The 18292-nt window shown below is 60.7% G+C and overlaps 1 protein-coding gene and 1 long non-coding RNA gene across 17 annotated transcripts in view; one reads left to right on the top strand and one right to left on the bottom strand.

Moving 5' to 3' along the window:
• Window positions 1-72: 72 nt before the first annotated feature.
• LOC116750715 lies at window positions 73-17188 on the top strand. The gene is made up of 2 exons (XR_004349070.1): window positions 73-494; window positions 17002-17188. It is a non-coding gene; the product is annotated as an uncharacterized LOC116750715 (long non-coding RNA).
• The window catches only part of TCF3 (transcription factor 3), a 36699-nt gene continuing 23063 nt past the window's right edge, over window positions 4657-18292 (bottom strand). The window contains exons 7-19 of one of the 16 annotated variants that reach the window (XM_032625698.1): window positions 17157-17286; window positions 16428-16477; window positions 15110-15212; window positions 14858-15027; window positions 14635-14767; window positions 14167-14225; window positions 13987-14065; window positions 13127-13200; window positions 12609-12770; window positions 12432-12534; window positions 9743-9872; window positions 9350-9578; window positions 4657-7057 (exon numbers count right to left, since the gene is read on the bottom strand). In XM_032625698.1, the coding sequence (XP_032481589.1) occupies window positions 7046-7057; window positions 9350-9578; window positions 9743-9872; window positions 12432-12534; window positions 12609-12770; window positions 13127-13200; window positions 13987-14065; window positions 14167-14225; window positions 14635-14767; window positions 14858-15027; window positions 15110-15212; window positions 16428-16477; window positions 17157-17286 (1434 nt within the window). In that variant the 3' untranslated portion in view covers window positions 4657-7045. Of the gene's footprint in view, window positions 7058-7274; window positions 7502-9342; window positions 9579-9742; window positions 9873-12431; window positions 12535-12608; window positions 12771-13126; window positions 13201-13986; window positions 14066-14166; window positions 14226-14634; window positions 14768-14857; window positions 15028-15109; window positions 15213-16427; window positions 16478-17156; window positions 17287-18292 lie in introns of those variants that run through there. The other 15 variants (XM_032625696.1, XM_032625690.1, XM_032625691.1 and 12 more) reach the window with 15 other exon arrangements.

Here is an 18292-nt window from a genome sequence, read left to right as displayed (position 1 = left end):
TAGAGTGGGCGGGCCCAGGAGGCGGGGCTTTCTGACCACGTGACGTGAGTACGCGGGGTCTGCCTCTCCGCTCCGGCGGTCAGAGTGGCCCCAAGCTGCGCAACGTCCAGCGACAAAGTGTGGCCCGCGACATTTGACTGGTGAGTTTGTGTCCTTATTACGTGCCAGAACTTTATTTACAGTTAAAGAAACAGGCCAAACGGAAGGGTTAAACCCAGAGTCGCACAGAGGGGAAGGGTGGGATTTGAACTCCCTTTTGGAGGAATTAGGCGTTGTCACTGGACTCGCTGTGTGTGGGACCTTGGCCAGATGACAGCGCTTCCCCGAGCCTCGGTTTGCTGGCATTTTGTTGTCTTGTTGCTCAGAGGCTCGGTGGCAAATTGTTTGCACGTTTCGATTGGGAGTGATTCCTCATTCCGGCAGCAGAGGGAGGCCTGGTTCCTCGCGCTGTCAACATTCAGGATGCCACCTGTTAGCTGATGGACCCAGGACAGGTGGGTTCTCCTCCCTCGGCTTTCCGCCGCCCCAGGCTCGCTCGGGCTCGCCTTCTCCTTTCACCGCCTCCGGGGCCCCAGCGTCGAATGCAGGCTTGGAGATGCGGACTGGACACCGTGGGGTTTGTCTGCCCAGCCCAGCCCATCCTGCTGGGATCGGCCCCTCGGCACCCTCCAAGACTGCGGTCCCCAGAGGGCTGCAGGTTCTCACCTAGCCCTGGCTTCCGACCATGGGGTTGGTTGGAGACCATGGTCTGGGCAGGAGGGGTGCTCGTTGCTATTGAGTTGGACATTGTTTCTCCGCTTTTCCAGTTGCCCTGGGATTTTTGAGCTTGGGATCAGAGAGGACCTGAATTAAGTCTCTGTCCTCGAAGGAAACTTAAAAAGTGGGATGTAGGGGCCACCCTGGAGATTGTAGAATCTGAGACAGAGATTAGAAATCATGAGACAGAGAACAGACCTGCGTGAAAAGATGAGCAGAGGTGGGCATAGAGGCCTTGGGGCTGCAGGTCCTGGATCCAGCAGTTTCTGAAGCTCTGCCGCATTGTTCCTTCTGCTTAATGCATTTCAGCTCACGAGGCAGAATGCTTTTCATTTCAAGTGATAAACGAAGAACAAAAACTGGCTTAAGAGAACAGAAGGAAGTTCTGTGGCATGTTAGATGGCTTCAGGCACAGCTGCATCCAGGAGTCTAGCAATATCATTATGAATCTTCTCTCTCTCAGCTCTTCTTTCCTCTGTGTTGCCCTTACTCTGTGGTGAACTCTGAGCAGAGGCACCCAGAAACTCTTGGTTGACATTACAGCAACCCTTGCAGGAAGATGGCACCTCTTTCCCAATAATCACAGAAAATGCCCCTAAGCTGGTTCTCATTCGCGTGCTGTGGAAACAGGGCAGAGTTGGCCCCTCTCATATGAGGATGTGGGCTGAAATTGGAGGAGAATCCCCAAAAGAGAATACCAGGATTCTGTGACCAGAAGAGATGGTGGATAAGCAAGAACGGTTGGCCCCCCTCGCACCCTGCTGGCCCTCTGCCCTGGCCTCCTGGGTTCCACGCAGGATCCCTATCTGGCCCTCAGGAAACGGAACGACTTTTCTTGTTTTCATCAATGTGAAATTCACATAACATACAATTAACCATTGTAAAGTGTAGAATTCAGTGGTCTTTAGTACATTCACAAGGTTGTGCGACCACCACCTCCATCTAATTCCAGAACATTCCATCACCCCAATAGAAGCCCCGTCCTCATCAGCAGTCACCCCAGCCTCCACCCCCTTCCCAGCCCTTGACAACCAGGAATTCAACTCTCTGTCTATTCATCTGCTTGTTCTGGACGTTTCCCATCAATGGAATCACACCCTGTGTGTCCTTCTGTGTCTGGCTTCTCTCACTGAGCATCGTGTTCTCAAGGTCCATCCACACTGTAGCGAGTGTCAGGGCTTCACCCCTTTTCATGGCTGAGTGATGTTCCCCTGTGTGGAGGGACCACATGGTGTTTATCCGTTCATCTGCTGGATTCTTTTCTTTTACAATTTTTACAACTTTACTGATGTATACTTGACCTACAAAAATGCACGTATTTAAAACATACAACTTGGTATTTTGACATATGTGCACACCCATGAAACCATCACGCTGTGGAGATAATGAACACCTCCCCCTCGTCCCCTGGAAGTTTCCTCCTGCCCCTTTGGGACCCCACCCACTCCCCCCTCCAGCCCCTACAACCACGCTACTGTGAATTAGTCTGCATTTCCTAGACTTTTCTACCGAGAATCATAGAGTATGTTCTCTTTGGTGTCTGGCTTTGTCCACACAGCGTAGCTATTTCGAATCATCCGAGCCGTTGTTTCTGTCAGAGTTTCATTCTTTCTGCTGCTGAGTCGTGGACCATGGCGTGGGTGGACCCTTGTGTTTACCCACTGACCTGTTGAAGGACATTTGGGTGGTTTCCACGTTTTGGCGATGGGAAAGGGATCTGCAATGAGCAGTTGCATCCAGGTCTTTGTGTGGACGTGTGTCTTTGTGTCTCTTGGGTGGATGACTGGGGTGGACTGGCTGCTGGCTGACTTGTAGGGGAGGCTTATGTTTAACTGTAGAAGAAACTGCCAAACGCTTTTATTATTGTTGAGGTGTAATTGATGTGTAACATGTTAGTTTCAGGTGCACCGCCAAAGTCTTTTCCAAAGTCCTTGTATACCGCCAAAGTCTTTTCCAAAGTCCTTGTATCCGTTTGTGTTCCCACCAGCGAGGTATGAAGAGTCCCTGTTGCGTTTGGATGTTTTGCCGTTTTAAAAAAGGGCACAGATGCTATTAATTTCCCGTGGCTGCGTGACAAATGACCACAAGCTGGGTGGCTTAAAGCAACAGGGGTTTATCCTCTTCCAGTTCTGGAGACCATATGTCTGAGATCAAGGTGTCACAGGGCTGTGGTCCCTCCGGAGGCTCCAAGGGAGGGTCCTTTCTGCCTCTTCCAGCTTCTGGCCCCTGCCACCCCGCCCCCACCCCACCCCGGCATCCCTTGGCTTGTGGCTGCATCCCTCCAGCCTGTTGTCACGTGGCTTCTTCGTCTGTGTCTCTTGTCTTCTGTCTCTTATAAGGACACTTGTCATTGATTTGGCGGTCACCCTAATCCAGGATGATCTTGAGATCCTTAACTTGATTACATCTGCAAAGACCCTTTTTCAAAATAGGATGCCCTTCACAGGTCAGGACGTGGGCCTTTCTTTTGTGGTTCCCATCACCCTGCTGCAGCCCGGCACCATCTGTCTCAGTCAGGCATGTCCCTTCCCTCCCTGGCCTGTGGGTGTCGGGGCTGTTCCAGGACGGGGCTCTGCGCGTTCTCCGTCAGCCCTGGAGGGCCCGGTGGGCATCCAGCAGATGGGGAGCCGCAGGCTTTGAAAGGCTTGGACTCAGGAACACACCTGCGACATCACTGGCACTGTCAAGTCACACACACGTCCACCGCCCCAGTTTCCCTGTGCCCAACCCCCTGCCACCAGATTTCTCTGACCTGAGTCAAGCAGATGCTCCTTCAAGAAATTTTCATGGAGCCAACCCCTGCTGGGGCAGAGAAGCGACGCCTCCCCGGATAAGGATTTTGGCACCTTTAAGATATTTTTAGACACCTGTACACCTGTATTGAGATATAATCCACACACCATACAATTCACCCATTCAATGTGCATCAGTCATTCAGTGGGTTTTGGTGTATTGCATTATTTATTTTAAAATATTTATTTATTTATTTTATTTGGCTGCGCCAGGTCTTAGTTGAGGCATGCAGGATCTAGTTCGCTAACCAGGGATAGAACCTGGGCCCCCTGCATTGGGATCCAATAAAGATGTTAAAATAAATACATACATACTAACTCAGGGAGTGGCCTTCCGCCAGGAGCCAGTCAGCTTCCACATCCCGGGAGCCCTTATTCCAAGTGCAGGTCCCTGGCTTTGCCCGAGGAACTTTGCTTCTAGAACAAGGAATCACCGTGGCCACCTTTCCCAGTGTCTGCGGCCTTGCTCACCACCCCATCAAACCCCGATTGAGGGCTGAACTGTGTCCTCCCAAGAGGACATGTTCAAGTCTTGACCGCCCCCCACCCCTGCTACAGCCTGTGAACGGGACCTTATTTGGAAATAATGTCTTTGCAGATGTGATTGGTTAAGATGACGTCATGCTAGAGATTTTGCAGCCCTAAGGCAATGACAGGTGTGTGTGTAGGAGGGACACCTGGACACAAGACACACAGGGAGAGGCCACCTGAAGATGGAGGTGGAGATCAGGGTGATGCGGCTGCAAACCGAGGCACACCTGAGGCCCCCAGAAGCTCTAAGAGGCGGGAAGGACTCTCCGGGGCGGGGGGGGGGGGGGGTCAGGAGGGAACGCGGCCCTACCACACCTGGACCTGGGACATTTGGCCTGCAGAATGCGTGAGAACAGATTCCTGTGGTTTCCAAGCCCCCTGCCCGCCCGCCGAGCTGTTTTAGCTGTCCAGATGTGCAGTGAGGATAAGTCCACAACACCCCGGGCCATCCTTGGTGGGATGTACTCAGGCCACCTAGTGAGCCCCTACGCCGACACCGACACCGGGGGCACCACCTTCCCAACCCCTCTTTTCATCTGTAAGCACACAGCAGCTGAAAGATCCAGGGACAGCAGAGTATTGTCATAAAATGTCACATTTATTGCTACAGTGCTGTTATGTACAGGTCTCCAAATCGACTTTAGAGGATCGTTATTAAAAATCCCAAAGAATTCAGCCAGCTGTGTTGACACTTATATAAAATTATTCTACTTAAAAAACTTTTTTTTGTTGTTTTTAAAAAAATCAGTTATCCTGAGGCACTCAGAGCACAATTTTCCCTGTAATTGTGGTTCTTCCCCTCCCCCAAGGCTACTTTTTCCTGTGCTGGGTTAATCTCATTATATATATATAAAATATATAAAACTTAAATTATATATGTAATACACAGTTCAAAAGCTTGTGGGCCTCGGGGGGGCCGCAGAGGCTTCTCAGCCCCTGCCCATCTGGGTCTGTGGGTTAGGCCCGAGGCAGAGGGAAACTGAGGCAGGTTCCCCAAAGAGAGACAAGACCCACAGACCAGGGGAGTCACCAAGGAGAGTCCCCTGATCGGTCTTAGGGGCAGACCCCAGGGGATACCAGGGACCTGGAGGTGGCCCCGGCCCCAATCTGGGATGTCCCGCTCTTGCTGGCCTTGGGGTTCCCTCAAGCTTCCCGTGGGGCACCCGGCCCCCAGCCGTGGGGAATTCCAGTCTTGAGGAGTCAGGCCGCCCCGGTGCTCGGGGAGTGAGGGGGTTTTGGGGGAGACACCTGGGATGCTGGTAGGGTGGGGTGCACGCAGCCAGCCTAGGGGTACGTAAGGCCTCTCTGCAAGGGGTAGAGGGAGGGCAGGTGAGACCCCAGCAGGCCTGACCCCACACCCAGGTGACACGTAAGGTGACCAACCGCCCTGGACTTTGTTTAAACCTGGGACAGCCCAGGCCGAGTGGGTTCCCCTGAATACACGGGAGAGAGGGCTACTTGGGGAGGCCTGGGAGCTGGCGCCCAGGGCCTGAGAGCAGCTCAGCCTCCTGGTTTGCAGTGGGGCATCAACCCTGACAGACACACAGCCTGGGGGCCTTTCTGGGCAGGGGGATCCTGTAACTTCCCCAGTCCACACCAGGAAGGCCACTCGGGGAGCAGGGGGTTTCTGTGCCAGAGTTCTGAGAATGAAGAACAGGGTGTTTAGGGAGGCCCCCCAGCACCACGCTCAGCAACACAGGCCGCGGGCCCAGGAATGCTGGTCCTCACAAAGTCCCGTCTGAGAGAGGTCCCAGGACTTGGAGGGATGTGGGGCTGGCAGGCCGCAGGCAGGGGCCTGGGGGACCTGAGCTGCTTGCGGGCAGGAACCTCGGCTGTGTGACAGGGGAGCGTCCCTGCCTCCTTGGAGGTGCCCCAGCAGGGTGTCCCCCTTCCTGAGGGAGGGGAGCAGATCTGGCAGGGGAGGCCCCCACCAAGCAAGGGCCCACCTGCTACTTCGCAGGGAGCAAAACCACAAGAGCAAGCCCCCCCACACTAGAACCTGAACTGGACAGCACCTGCCACCCCTGCTCCAGTGGCTCCCGGGGCGGGGGCACCTCAAGTTTACACGGGGTCTTTTTAAAGTTTTTTGGCCACGCCACGTGGCACGAGGGATCTTAGCTCCCCGACCAGGGATTGAACCCCTACCCCCTGCATTGGGAGCGTGGAGTCTTAACCACTGGACCACCAGGGAAGTCCTGGGGTCTTTTTAATACAACTTTTAATAACCTTGTTGATCATGAAATGCAATGCTCATTTCTAGAAACAGCAGCAAAAATAGCAAGACACACGAGACTTTTATACAAAAAAATTTGTTGCTTAGAAAACATACGCAAAAAAAGCTAAAAAAAATGAGACCAAAGGCATCATTCTTACTAATTTTCTTCTACATTAAAAAAAAAAAAACTCTCATAACTAAGTTTCCTTTTATTTTCCTTAAAAAAAAAAAAAAAAAAAAACCTCTCAGGCGTAGGCACAAGTTGCTGGTTGGTGGCTGCCGACCAAACTGGCTCCGCACAGCATTTCCCTCCTGTGAACGGTATGTTTGAGTCTTCACGTTTTATACTTAAGGCATTCATTTTCTTGTCTGACAACATGTATATACCAAAAACAAAAACAATGCTCCTTGCCGCCCAGGCCTGGGCAGCAGGGCCCAGACGCAGTTTCAGGATCCATCAGGCCAGAGGCCTGGCGGTGGTGTTGCCTCCGGAGCGCCCAGGGCGATGTTGGCTGTTGGCTCAAGGCTGACCACGGGCTGCGTGGGGTGGGGACCAGGTGCCTGGCGTGACTGTCCCAGGTTAGACCAAGGTGGGGTCACTCGTCTGGGCGGTGTTCCTGTCACATGTGCCCGGCAGGGTTGTGGGCCTCGCCCAGGCCTGGGTGGGCGGCCGACAGCACCATCTGGGCATCTCCGACCACGCTGGACACCTTCTCCTCTTCTCGGCGCTTCAAGCAGGCCGCTTTGGGGTTCAGGTTACGCTCTGGGGGGAGGGGGAGAGCACTGTGGGAGAGGGTCCCCGGGGGAGGAAGAACTGGGGGGGGGGGGCCCGCACGGCTGCTCCATCTCTCGACCTGTCCCCGTCCCCGAGAAGGCCATTTGGGCCGGGGATCTACAGAGCTGGATGAGCGTCGGGGGGCGCCGGTGGCTCAGGTCCCCGGTGGGCAGGAGGGCGGGGCGGGGCCGGCCCGGGCGCCTACCTCGCACCTGCTGCTCCAGGCCCAGGATGACCTGCACGGCCTGCTGCAGGATGAGCAGCTTGGTCTGCGCCTTGTCCGACTTGAGGTGCAGCTGGCACATGCGCCCCAGCTCCCGGAAGGCCTCGTTAATGTCCCGCACGCGCACCCGCTCCCGCGCGTTATTGGCCATGCGCCTCTCCCGGTCCCTCAGGTCTTTCTCCTCCAGGGACAGCACCTCCTCCGTACTGCTGGGTCACAGCACCGGGGCCCCGTTAGTCCTGAGCGGGGGTCGTGGGGAGGGCACCCGCTGGCTGCGAGTGCGCATGCCGTGTGCCTGGCAGGAGGTGGGGCCTTGACCCCCACCCGCGCATGTGCATGGAGCTGGGCGCAGCCCTTGCCCCCGCCCGCTGGCCGTGCCCAGGACTGGCCAGGAAACAGGGAGGCCCCATGCCCCCCACCCCCAGGATGACGACCTTCCCCGTTCAGAGCAGCTGCTTGCTGGGTGAAGGAGAGCTAGGCCTGGGGCTCCCAGAGCTCAGGACACTGAGTCCACAGAAGCAAACCAGCTCACAGCCTGCAGACCCCTCATGCCTGGGCGCCACAGGACTGCACCTGCCCCACGTTGGACCCTGGCTGCCTGAGAGCTGGGCCTGGAGTGGCCGCCCTGAGCCCTGCCTGGAGGACCCTGAGGCCTGGCACTTGTGCTGTAACCGCTGGGCGGCGGGGCACAGTGTTGAGTCCCCCCAACGAGTCTGGAACAGGGGCTCAGAGAGCTGACCACGGGGTCCACACCCCAGCTCAGGCCCCCCAGGGGCGCAGCGTGGGGCTCTGCACGAGCAACCTCTCCATCTGCCTGTTTCCCTGGGAGCCCGTCCTGCCCGCCCACCCTGCCCTCGGGCCTGAGCGACCCCCGCGGGTGGCGGCGGCGGCCGGAGCTCAGGACAAGCGTGCAGACCAAACTGACAGACAGGCCTCGGGGCCCCTTTCTTCCCTCAAGTCCCGATGGGGGCCGTGAGGAAGGAAAGGCCCGGGTCACAGCCCTGCCGTTTCAGCGCTCGGGCGCAAGTGCGAGGTAAGGAGGGCAGCCGGTGGGAATGAGGAGGTGGGCGGCCAGGGTGGGGGAGCACGGGGGGGGGCAGAGAGCAGAGAGGCGGGCGGACGCGGCGTGACGCCCATGCCGCCGTGGGGACGCGGAAACCCCAGAGCTCAGGGGACAGTGGGCGGCAGGCCAGGGCCCTAGCTCCGGTCCAAGCGACAGCGCTGCAGGAGAGAAAGGGTTAATGGGGCAGCGGGGGTGGGGTGGGGGTCGTTAAGGAATCAGCTGGAGGGAGTCACACAGCCTCCCTGACCCTCACTCAGCCTTGGGGATGGGGGGTGAACCCCACCTGCAGGTGGGGACCGATGGGCTCAGGCGCCCCACGAAGTGTCTGCTCAGAGCTAGAGCGACAGTGACATTCTCTGGGAGCCAGGGGACACGAGTCCCTGCCAGCCGGGCTCTGGGCTTCCTCAGAAGGAAGGGCTGGGCAGGTGGAGTCTTTGGGGTCTGAGGAGACAGTTCTGTGCCAAAGTGCCCAGGGCTACAGGGCTAGGGATCGAGAGTCTGTTCCTCTCACTTGAGGGGACAACGGGATGGGACTTCCCTGGCGGTCCAGTGGTTAACACTTCCCCCGCTTCTACTGCAGGGGGTGCGGGTTCAATCCCTGGTTGGGGAACTAGGATCCCGCCTGCCAACGCAGCACGGTCAAAAAAACCCACTGGAGACGGCAATGGGGCCTGGCTAGGCAGAGGGCCCACGGTCAGGAGGGACATGGTCACTGAGGAGGGAACGGCCACTGCAGAGGATGGTCACTGGGGGGATAGTCACAGCAGGGAAATGGAAAATGGTCGCTGAAGGGGGGCTGGTCACTGTAGGAGGCGGAAAGTCAGCAGGAGGAGGTCACTGCAGGGGTGATGTCACTGCAGGGAAAAGGTCACAGGGCAAGGGAAGAAGGTCACAGCGGGGGATGTCACGCAGGGGAGGTGGGCTCCAAGAAGGGAGGAGGGGAGAGCGAGGGCAGCAGTGGGGGAGGGGAGCGGCGCCCCCACTGACCTCGCACCTGCTGCTCCAGGTTCAGGATGACCGACACGGCCTGGTGCAGGATGAGCAGTTTGGTCTGGGGCTTCTCACTGTTGAGGTGCAGCTGGCACATGCGCCCCAGCTCCTTAAAAGCCTCATTGATGTCTCGGACCCGCAGCCGCTCCCGCGCGTTATTGGCCACCCGGCGCTCCTTCTCCCGCTCAGCCTTCTGCTCTGGGGGGAGAAGGTCGTCCTCGTCCTCGTCCGGGCTACGGGGCCAGGGGCCAGAGGGAGACAGTGAGGCAGGGCCGGGCAAGGGCCTGCCGCGGCCTCGGGAGCCGGCGCCCCGAGGGGCCCCCGTGCGCACGCGCAGCCGGCGCCCTAAGGGGGCGCGCGTGCGCAGCCGGCCTGTGGGGGTGGGGGGGGGCGGCACCTGGTCCGGGTGCGCGGAGCCTTGAGGTCCTTCTTCTCGTCCTCGGCGGTGTCGGCCGCCACGTTCTCTCCGTCCTCCTGCTCCTCCCGCTTGATGTCGCCAGGCCCTGGGGCGGCGCCGCGCCCGAGATCTGCAACGGGCCGGAGTCAGGGGCCTCCGTGCGCAACGGCAAGCCACCCAGAAGCCCACCGAGAGCGGGACACCGGCCTCACGCCACACGCGGGCACCCGTTCCAGACCCCACGGACCGAAAGGCCTTCAGAAGAAAGTGCGCCGAAATGTCGTGGCCACTCAGGGGCGGAAAACTGTTTCCTAAAACGCTAAGGAGCTGTCCTCAAAAGAAACAGAAATCGATAAACTTGAATATATCAAAATTGAGAACTTCTCATCACCAAGAAAATAAGCGGCTGCGCCACTGGACAGAAGACGCCGTCACGTACAAGCCAACAAAGGGCAGGTCCCCACGATCCCAAAAAACTGTACAAGTCAGTGCGGACGTGATGGAGAAGCCCGAGGGGAGCAGGGAGGGCCCCCGGGAGCCTGCAATCTGCGTCATCGCTTCAGGAAATGCTGAAATGCTGCGGGTCTGAGTATCGCTTATGGGTGTGACCGCTTTGGAAAACACTTTTTCCGCCTTATCTGGAAAAGGCGGGCACGTGTGTGCCCAGCAACCCTCCAACCCAGAATCACACCCTCCACCAGGAGACACGCTCGGAAGGTTCGGAAAAGCGCCCACGCGTGGGCCCAGGTTGGGGTGGGACCTAGTGTCCCGTGAGGCCAGGGCTGGTCCTTGCATGGCAGCTGAGCAAGCAGTCGGGTGGGAAAGCCACCCAGTAGGACAATGACCCACAAAACCCCCAGGCCACATAAAGAGACCCGTGGCAGAGGGCACACAGCTGCTTGAAACCACCATGTGGCCGCGGGACTGGCCTGGGCTCTCCCGCAGCTGAACCGCAGGACGCGGGCAGTGATTAAAAGACCAGCTTGGGGGCTCCCTCAGAACTGCTGCCACCAGGCCGGGGCGTCCTGGGCCCTGTGGGGGCTGAGCATCATCCCTGCCCCCGTAACAGCCAAAGATGTCCCCAGACGCCACCCAGGCGTGCAGTGACAAAATCTGGACACCCAGTCAAGAGTCAGGCTGGTTCTGGGGCTGCAGGGTCCTCAGGCGGGCCTGAGGGTGTGTGGTGGGTTCAGGGGGGCCTTGCGGTCAAATGCGCGCAGCACGTGGCACAGCGCATTTTCCCCAGGTAGATGGGGGCGGGGTGGGTGGAGTCCTGGATCCTCCCCAGGCCTGGGTCTCACCGGCTGTTGCAGGGTCAGCATTAACCGACCCTGGGATGGAACCCTGTGACACCCAGGGCCCCAAACCCCAGTGGGCATGCGCAAGCCTGCCCGTTACCCCCTTCTATGGCTAACCTCGTGCCAAGTGACTTTGCCCCTCTCACTACTGCTGATTTCTCTGCTTCCCCGGACAGTTAACCACCCAGAACTCCACCAACGCCGCCCCACTTGCCCTGATGGGGCCCTCAACTCAGCATCCAACGTAGTGCACCCTCCTCCAGGCCCCTCAGTGCCCGCCCCCCCGATCTGCCCGGGACCCTGCCCCGCCGCCCAAGACCCTGCCCCACCTGGGACCTGCCCAGGCTCCCCACCATCAACTCCACTGTGTGCCAAGGACCCTGAGACCCCACCTACAGACCGGAACCGTACCTCATCCTCCACATCTGCAAATCCTTCAAAGCACCTGGAAATCGCCCACCTCTGCCCCTCTTCGGCCCCTCACAGGCCAGTCCACAGCATCCACCCACACCATTCCTCCTGGACAAGCAGTCCCCTCTGCCCTGTTTCCCACTTCCAACCCAAGCCCCCCACCCAGTCTGTCCTTCCAGCAGCAGCCGCCAGAGGACGTCTATGAGCACCTGAGCAAGGCCTCGCCCCTCTTCTACCGACAGCCCTCCAGGGCCCCCACCTCCCTGGGGTAAAAGCCCAAGTCCTCCCCAAGGCCCTGCACAACCTGCCCCATCCCCTACCCCGTCCCTTCCCTCCTCCCTCTCTCCCCCTCCCTCACTCTGCTCCAGACACACGGGCCTCCTTGCTGTTCCTCCAACACACAAGGCACAGCTCTGCCCGAGGGCCTTTGCACGTGTGCATCCCCCCACACACACACACACAACTTTCTCCCGAGCACTCATCCTGACATGCTTCCTTCACCTTCCAGTTTCCGCACAAGTCACCCCCTTTCTCTGCCTGATCTGTTTTGTTCCCTGGTGCCGAGAAAAGTGCCAGACACACAATGGACACTAAACATATGCCTTTTGGGACTCTCCCGATTGACCAGGTGAATAGAGAGAGAGGTAGCAACCCACCCCGGAAGCAGCAGGGCCCCTCCCAACCCCTGTGGGATCCTGGCACCAAGCCAGGTAGGGCTTTGGTGATGTGGCAGGGGGCATCTCCCCCTCTCCGCACCAGTGCCCAGTTACCCTGGACCTCAAGTTTCCTCAACTGGAGATGCGGATGGACAGTCCCGGGCCCACAGGCCGTCGGGAAGGTTGGCGGGTGGCTCTCAGTCCCCGCTTTCCGGAGGAGGAGGAATGCGGCTCCAAGGAGGAGTGGCACCTAATGGCGGGCCCACGGCATGGGCCACCCTGGGGTGCAGCCACCTCTGCACAGGGGACGCAACAGGGACTTACCGCTGTAGGAGTCAGGCGGCCGGGAGAGGTCGGGGAGGGCCACGTGGTTGCGCACGAGGCCGCCACTGCTGGAGAGGCCGTCCTCCGAGTGGCTGCCGCCCACCTGTGGACGAGGGGGGTTATCAGTGCTGGCCTGGCCCCAGCCGACGCCCCGGCCTGCCCTCGCCCAGCACTCACCAGGCCAGCATGCCGCCCGCCCAGTGGCATGACAGCGCCAGCAAAGCCTGAGGCCAGCGGCCCGTGGCCAGGCAGCAGTCCGTGCACGTCCCCCGCTGTGCCCACGGCGTGGCTGCGGAGGACGTGGATGGCCTCGTCCAGGTGGTCCTCCATCTTGCTCTGCTGTGGGGTGGACAGGGGTGAGGGGCCTGGGCCGCCGGGACCCCATACAGCTGCCAACAGCATAGCTGCCCGTCACGGGCCACAGGCCACGGCCACAGCTTTGGCCACCCACCAGCTTTGGACCCTATTCCCAACAAATTAGCTGAGAAGTTTAACCTGGTCAAGGGGCACCTGTCCTGTCGCACATTCTGCTGTTTCCATGACACCTGAGACCTCTTACAGGATGTGGCTCTGTGGCCATGGCAGACATGCGAAGCCACCCCCCACCCCAAACGGGTGTCCCTGTGTGTTCACAAGCACCTCTGCTCCCTGCGCTCCCACGAGGGTGCACCCTGCCCAGCCCCCAGGACACTCACCAGGCCGTGGAGACCCCCATCGTAGCTGGGCGATAAGGCACCGGGGGCTCCTGCTCGAGGCCACTGTGACGTCCCTGGAAGGGGCAGATGCGCGTGAGTGGGGGCTGGGGGGGGGGGTCAGTGCAGCCTGACCCAGGGAAGGAGAAAGGCTGGGCTGGGAGTCTGCGGCTGTGATGCCCAGACTGGCCACACAGGGGCTCCCACGCCCACAGGGCAGTCTAAGGGACCCACGTCTGAATCTCAGCCCAGCTGGCCCGACAGCTCTGCCAGGCTGGGGTGTGAACCCAGTGGGCAGGTCACATCTTTGAGCCTCAGTTTCTCCAACTGCAAAACCCACAGGGCAGGCGGCCCCTTCCAGTCCCGCCCCACCGGAGCCCCAGAGGCACCGTGCAGGCCTGTGTGCCCTCTGGAGACCGTGGCCCTCACTTCTCCATGGCCCCTCGCTGAGCCCTGGGTGCACCCTCTTAGGGACAGGGGACCCGGCCCCCTTGGCAAAGCCAAACATGAGGCACACAGTAGGTGCCTAACAGCTTCTGGGGTGAATTAATGCCAACATGCCCACGTCCTGGAGTCCAGGCAGGAGCCTCGGGCCGGCTGCTCTGCTTCTTGGGCATCCCAGGCCCCCCCGCTGGATCCCACGTGCCCCTAACGCTCACAACATGTGGCCTGCCGCGTCGCGCCTCCTGACCTTTGCCTCTGCTGTGACCTAGGAGCATTGGCTTGGAAGCCCCCCATCCTCTAGGGAGCCCTCCCCGACGGCCATGGGAACGTGAGCTCTGAGTCATGTGGTCTGTCCAGCTCCCCGCCCACCCGGGGCTAGTCAGCAGACCCAGTCCCCTCCCCCAGCATGCTGCACAGACCTGCCAGGCCCTGTGGGGAGCCCACGGGGGTGGAGGGGCTGGATGAGAAGTTATTGCTTGACTGGTCTGGGGAGTAGATCTGTGACGGGGACAGGGAGAGAGAAAGGGCCACCACGTGGCTGGTCAGGAGTCAGCCTCCTGGGTCACCGACCCAGCCACCCACCACGTGCCGAGTCTCACCGAGGCCAGCGCCTTCCCAAGGGCGTCCCCAGAGCTGCCGGCCGTGGTTCCACGGGAGCCTGTGGGTGGAGAGAGGTGAGGTCCAGCCTCTGGGATGCAGCAGCCCCAGCACCTGGGCCGGGCTTGCTCGCCCCGGCTGACGGGGAGCTCCCTTCTGCACGCAGCTGCCTGCACGGATGCCGCAGCCTGGCCCTGGGCAGCCCCGGTCTCAGTTGGGTGTCTCCTGATGCCTCACCACGTGCCTCCACAGTGCTCTGGGGACAGGCAGGCTGCGGGGCTCAGGGTGAGCAGCCCCCTCGCTGCGCCTCAGTTTCCCCAAATGAACAGTGGGACCTACTCATCGAGGAACCACTTTGAAACGTCTGAGGGGGCCCGAGGAGCCCGAGCCAGGCAAGGGGGATGCGGTTAATGATGATACCCAGGGCTGGATCCTGAGCCCACCGGAGGTGTGGGGTGAGGGGGCCGTACCCAGGAGGCTATCGGCCCCGCTGACGGGGGGTGTGTGGCTGGAGACGCTGCTGTAGGCACCCGTGGGGGCCGAGGAAAAGGTGGACACAGCCGGGAGCCCGCCGTTCACCTCTGCTCCGTGCAGCTGGTAGCCCTGTGTGCAGGGGACAGGGTAGGAGGGGTCAGACGGGGCACTGCCCACACACCTCCCCCGCCCCGGCCACGGCCACCCCACGGGGCCTACCATGCGCTCGTGCTGGTGCAGGCCGCCAAACCCACCGCTGCCACTGCCGCCCACGGAGCTGCCGCCACCTGCCGGGAGGGGCAGGGGGGATGAGCCCCCGCCCAGCATGGGCCCGAAGCCCACCTGGCCTGGGGGGCTCCAGAGCTCGGCCGAGGGGTGCAGGCTGCCGTCTGCGGAGAGGGGAATGGTGAGGTGGGCGGGCAGAGGGAGCCCGGGCCCCGCCCCAGGCAACCCAGGCGAGCCCTCAAGTACCTGCCACGTAGAAGGAGGCAGGGTAGGTGCCGCTGGGGGTCTTGGTGGGTGGGTAGGCGGTGGTGTCCCTGCTGTAATCATCACCTGAGCTGGGTGGGTACACCTGTGCTGGGCCAGCGGGCATGGTGAGGCAGGAGGGGCCGGGCGGGGTGGGGACCGGCCAGCCCCCGCCTCGCAGCTCCCCCTGCTGGGTCTCCCCCTCCACCTGGAGGGCTATCTACCCCACCGCCCACTTCCCTGTGCTTCTCCAAACCTTCCCTCTAAAACCGCACCTCGGCCCCGCGTCTGAGGCTCTGCTCGTGTTACCACCTCTCTCTGCTGTTCCTCCTTCACCCCCACCTGCTGCCCTCCCCACAGTCCCAGCCTTGCGCCTGAGGCCTCTGTAGACTGGACCCCCAGCCCAGACTGCCTTTTCCCTCCTTAATCCAGTAAACTCCTATTGATCCAGCAGAGCCCAGCTGTGCCGCCCCCAGCACTGGAACCTGCCTTAACCCCAGCCCTGATCACACAAGACCTGGGGGCCTCAGAGGCAGGGTCCTGGGTGAATATTCTGCCCCAGCTGCCCCAGAGCAGTAAGACAGCAAAGGCTTTCAAGGATCAGCGCCGACCCTGATCGCCTGGGCACTGCAGGAAAGTGCTGGGGTCAACTGGCTACGTCTGCCCCGGCACTGGAGCAGAAAGCGGGGTTCAAGTGCCGAGAGATGGTAGGACAAAGTGGGCTCGGGGGCCTCTCAGCTCTGATGTTCCAGGACGTGACATCACGAGCTGAGTCTTAAAACAGCCTCTGGGCCTACAGCCTGGTACGGGCCAGATCAGCCTCCGGGGCTCAGCACAGAAAGCAAGCAGAGAGGGTGGTGGCCGATCCGGGGAGTCCAGCAAATTGCCTTTTCTCCCAACGTGATTAAGTCTCGGGAGCACGGTGCTGGGAGCCGCTAACGGCTCAGCACCATCTGCTGGGCCTGGCAGCCCGCCAGCCACCAGGCATGGGGTGAGGACAGAGGGCAGCTCCAAGCAGGGCGGATGGGGCGGGAAACCCTCTAACTGGCTGCCAGGATGCCCACCCACTCCCGCTTCCAGGACCCCGTTCACACCCTTTCTGAGGCGCCTCGGCCAGAGGAAACCACCTTCTCTTAAAGCAGGAGGGACCCAGGCTAGACCCAAGGAAGGACTTCCCGACCACCTCAGGGCTGGGGCCTCAGGGAAGAAGTCCAGCTGAGCCCATGGGGCTTTCATCAGACCCCACGCAGGGCCGGCCCACCCTCGGGAGGGGGTCACGAGAGGCACCCGGCCTGTGGGGCCCGTTTGTCCCACAACTCACCGAGGATGGGAGACCCGGCGGCACTTTCCGGACCTTCTTGGGCTGCGTGTCTGTTGGGACAAGAGGAGTGAGCACCCCCGGCCAGGCTCCCGCCCTCACCACTGGGGCCCTTCCCGCTTGGACACTCCTGTCACTAGGGGGTGGGAGACAGTCCCACCCTGCAGCTCGGAGAAGAGACCCCCAAGCTCCCCTACTAAGAGAATGACTTAAACCAGTCTCAGGCCCATGTGGCGAACTCAGGGGGCGGGTGTGTGCCGGGAGCCGGGTCGCAGGGTTCATGGACACGGGAGCCGGTGCCTGCTCTGCGAGCCCCAGCTCCTGGCAGTCGCCCGGTCGCCGAGTCCTGGACCTGCAAGCTCCCCCTCGCCGAAACTGCTAAGCCCCAGCCCTGGCTTGGGCGCCTCCACGGTTGCCAGGTGCCGCTGGCCTTCCGGCTCCAGTGCGGCCCGGACAGGAAGCTGGGGTCCCGGTCCCACTCGCTGTGGGCCTGCGTTGGCACCTGTGTACTTCTGGGTGGGTGACTTTAGCATCACTAAATCAAAGCAACCTCGCTAAACGAAGCGTCTTTCGACAGAACCGCACGGTGCACAGGGTGTGTACGGCTGGGGAAGCGACCAAGGGCTGTGGAACCCTCGCTGCGCCAATTCAGCGCTGCCCGACCTCACAGGACGCGACTGCCAGGACCCACAGGGACCGCCGTCCCTGCCGCCCCGCCACCGCCCCACTCACCCAGGCCGCCATCCGCAGCTCTCCGCCGAGGGTGACCGGAGTAGGAGTAATAGTGGGACCCGCCTTTGACGCCCGAGGGGGACAGCGGCCCCGGGCTGCTGAGGGCCAGCTCGCTGGGCAGGAAGCTGGCCTGAGGGAGGGGGAGGGTTAGCAGCCGGTCCCCTGCCCAGCCCCCAGGCCATTCTGGTTTAAAACAACAAAGGCAAGAGCGAGGGCCCAGGCAATGGCAGGGTCCTGGGGTGACAGTGACCTGGGGCATAGGTCCCTCCCTGCTGACACCGCTGGCGTTTCTCTTATCTAAGATACCACCGATTCATTTTCATGAAGGGAAAAGAGGGAGAGAGAAACACCGTCAAGCCTTAAGATGTGTTGCTGTCTGGGCGCTAAACGGGCACAACTATGCTTCAGGTGTCAAGGGAATCTGTGTGTTTTACTTCGTACGTATCCCCCCCCCCCTTTCTTTTCTTAAGGTAAATGGTTTAATCTCGCAGACATGCGTTTGACATAGACTCTCTTCCCAGGAAAGCAACAATGACTGGGGTTCGAGGCGCAGTGCTGCAGCCTTGGCTTTCCTGTCTGTGCGATGGGCATGTCAGACGTTCCACGGCTCAGGGGCATCGTGGGGACAGATGGGGCCATGCAAGTTCTGCCTCTGGCCGATGACCTGGGGCCCCGCGGGCACTCAGTGGCTGTGACCCGGCTGAGGCCCAGTGTGCACACAGGCGGTGCTGCCTGCAGCAGGGCCTAGCTGCACCCTGAGGTTCCAGGACTGCAGGCAGGGAATAAGGCCCTCGGGCGTGGGGCGGGAGAGAGACCAGGTGGGGCAGGACAGGAGGCCACAAGGGACCACTGTGCCAGGCAACTGGCCCGTCAGCATCCCAGTGGGGTGGCCACGGGTGACAATCTCGCCCAGGCCGGGGACTGTGCCGAGGTTGGACCACAAGGCTGGGAGCACGGAGAGAGGGTCAGGCCTCGTCTGCCTGGCTGGCCTCGGTTTCCCTGTCTGCCACTTGGGGGCAGGCGGGCTGGCAGGTGTCTCCTGGAACCCCTTCAGCTGTGCACAGGGCCCCACAGGCTGGACCCCAGCCTCCCCTTTCCCCATGGACAACCCACCCGGCCTGACCCAGGGACCGGGC

This window comes from Phocoena sinus, chromosome 3 (assembly GCF_008692025.1).
Source record: "Phocoena sinus isolate mPhoSin1 chromosome 3, mPhoSin1.pri, whole genome shotgun sequence".
NCBI classification, from domain to species: Eukaryota; Metazoa; Chordata; class Mammalia; order Artiodactyla; family Phocoenidae; genus Phocoena; species Phocoena sinus.
This window is presented reverse-complemented; position numbering and strand designations above follow the sequence as displayed.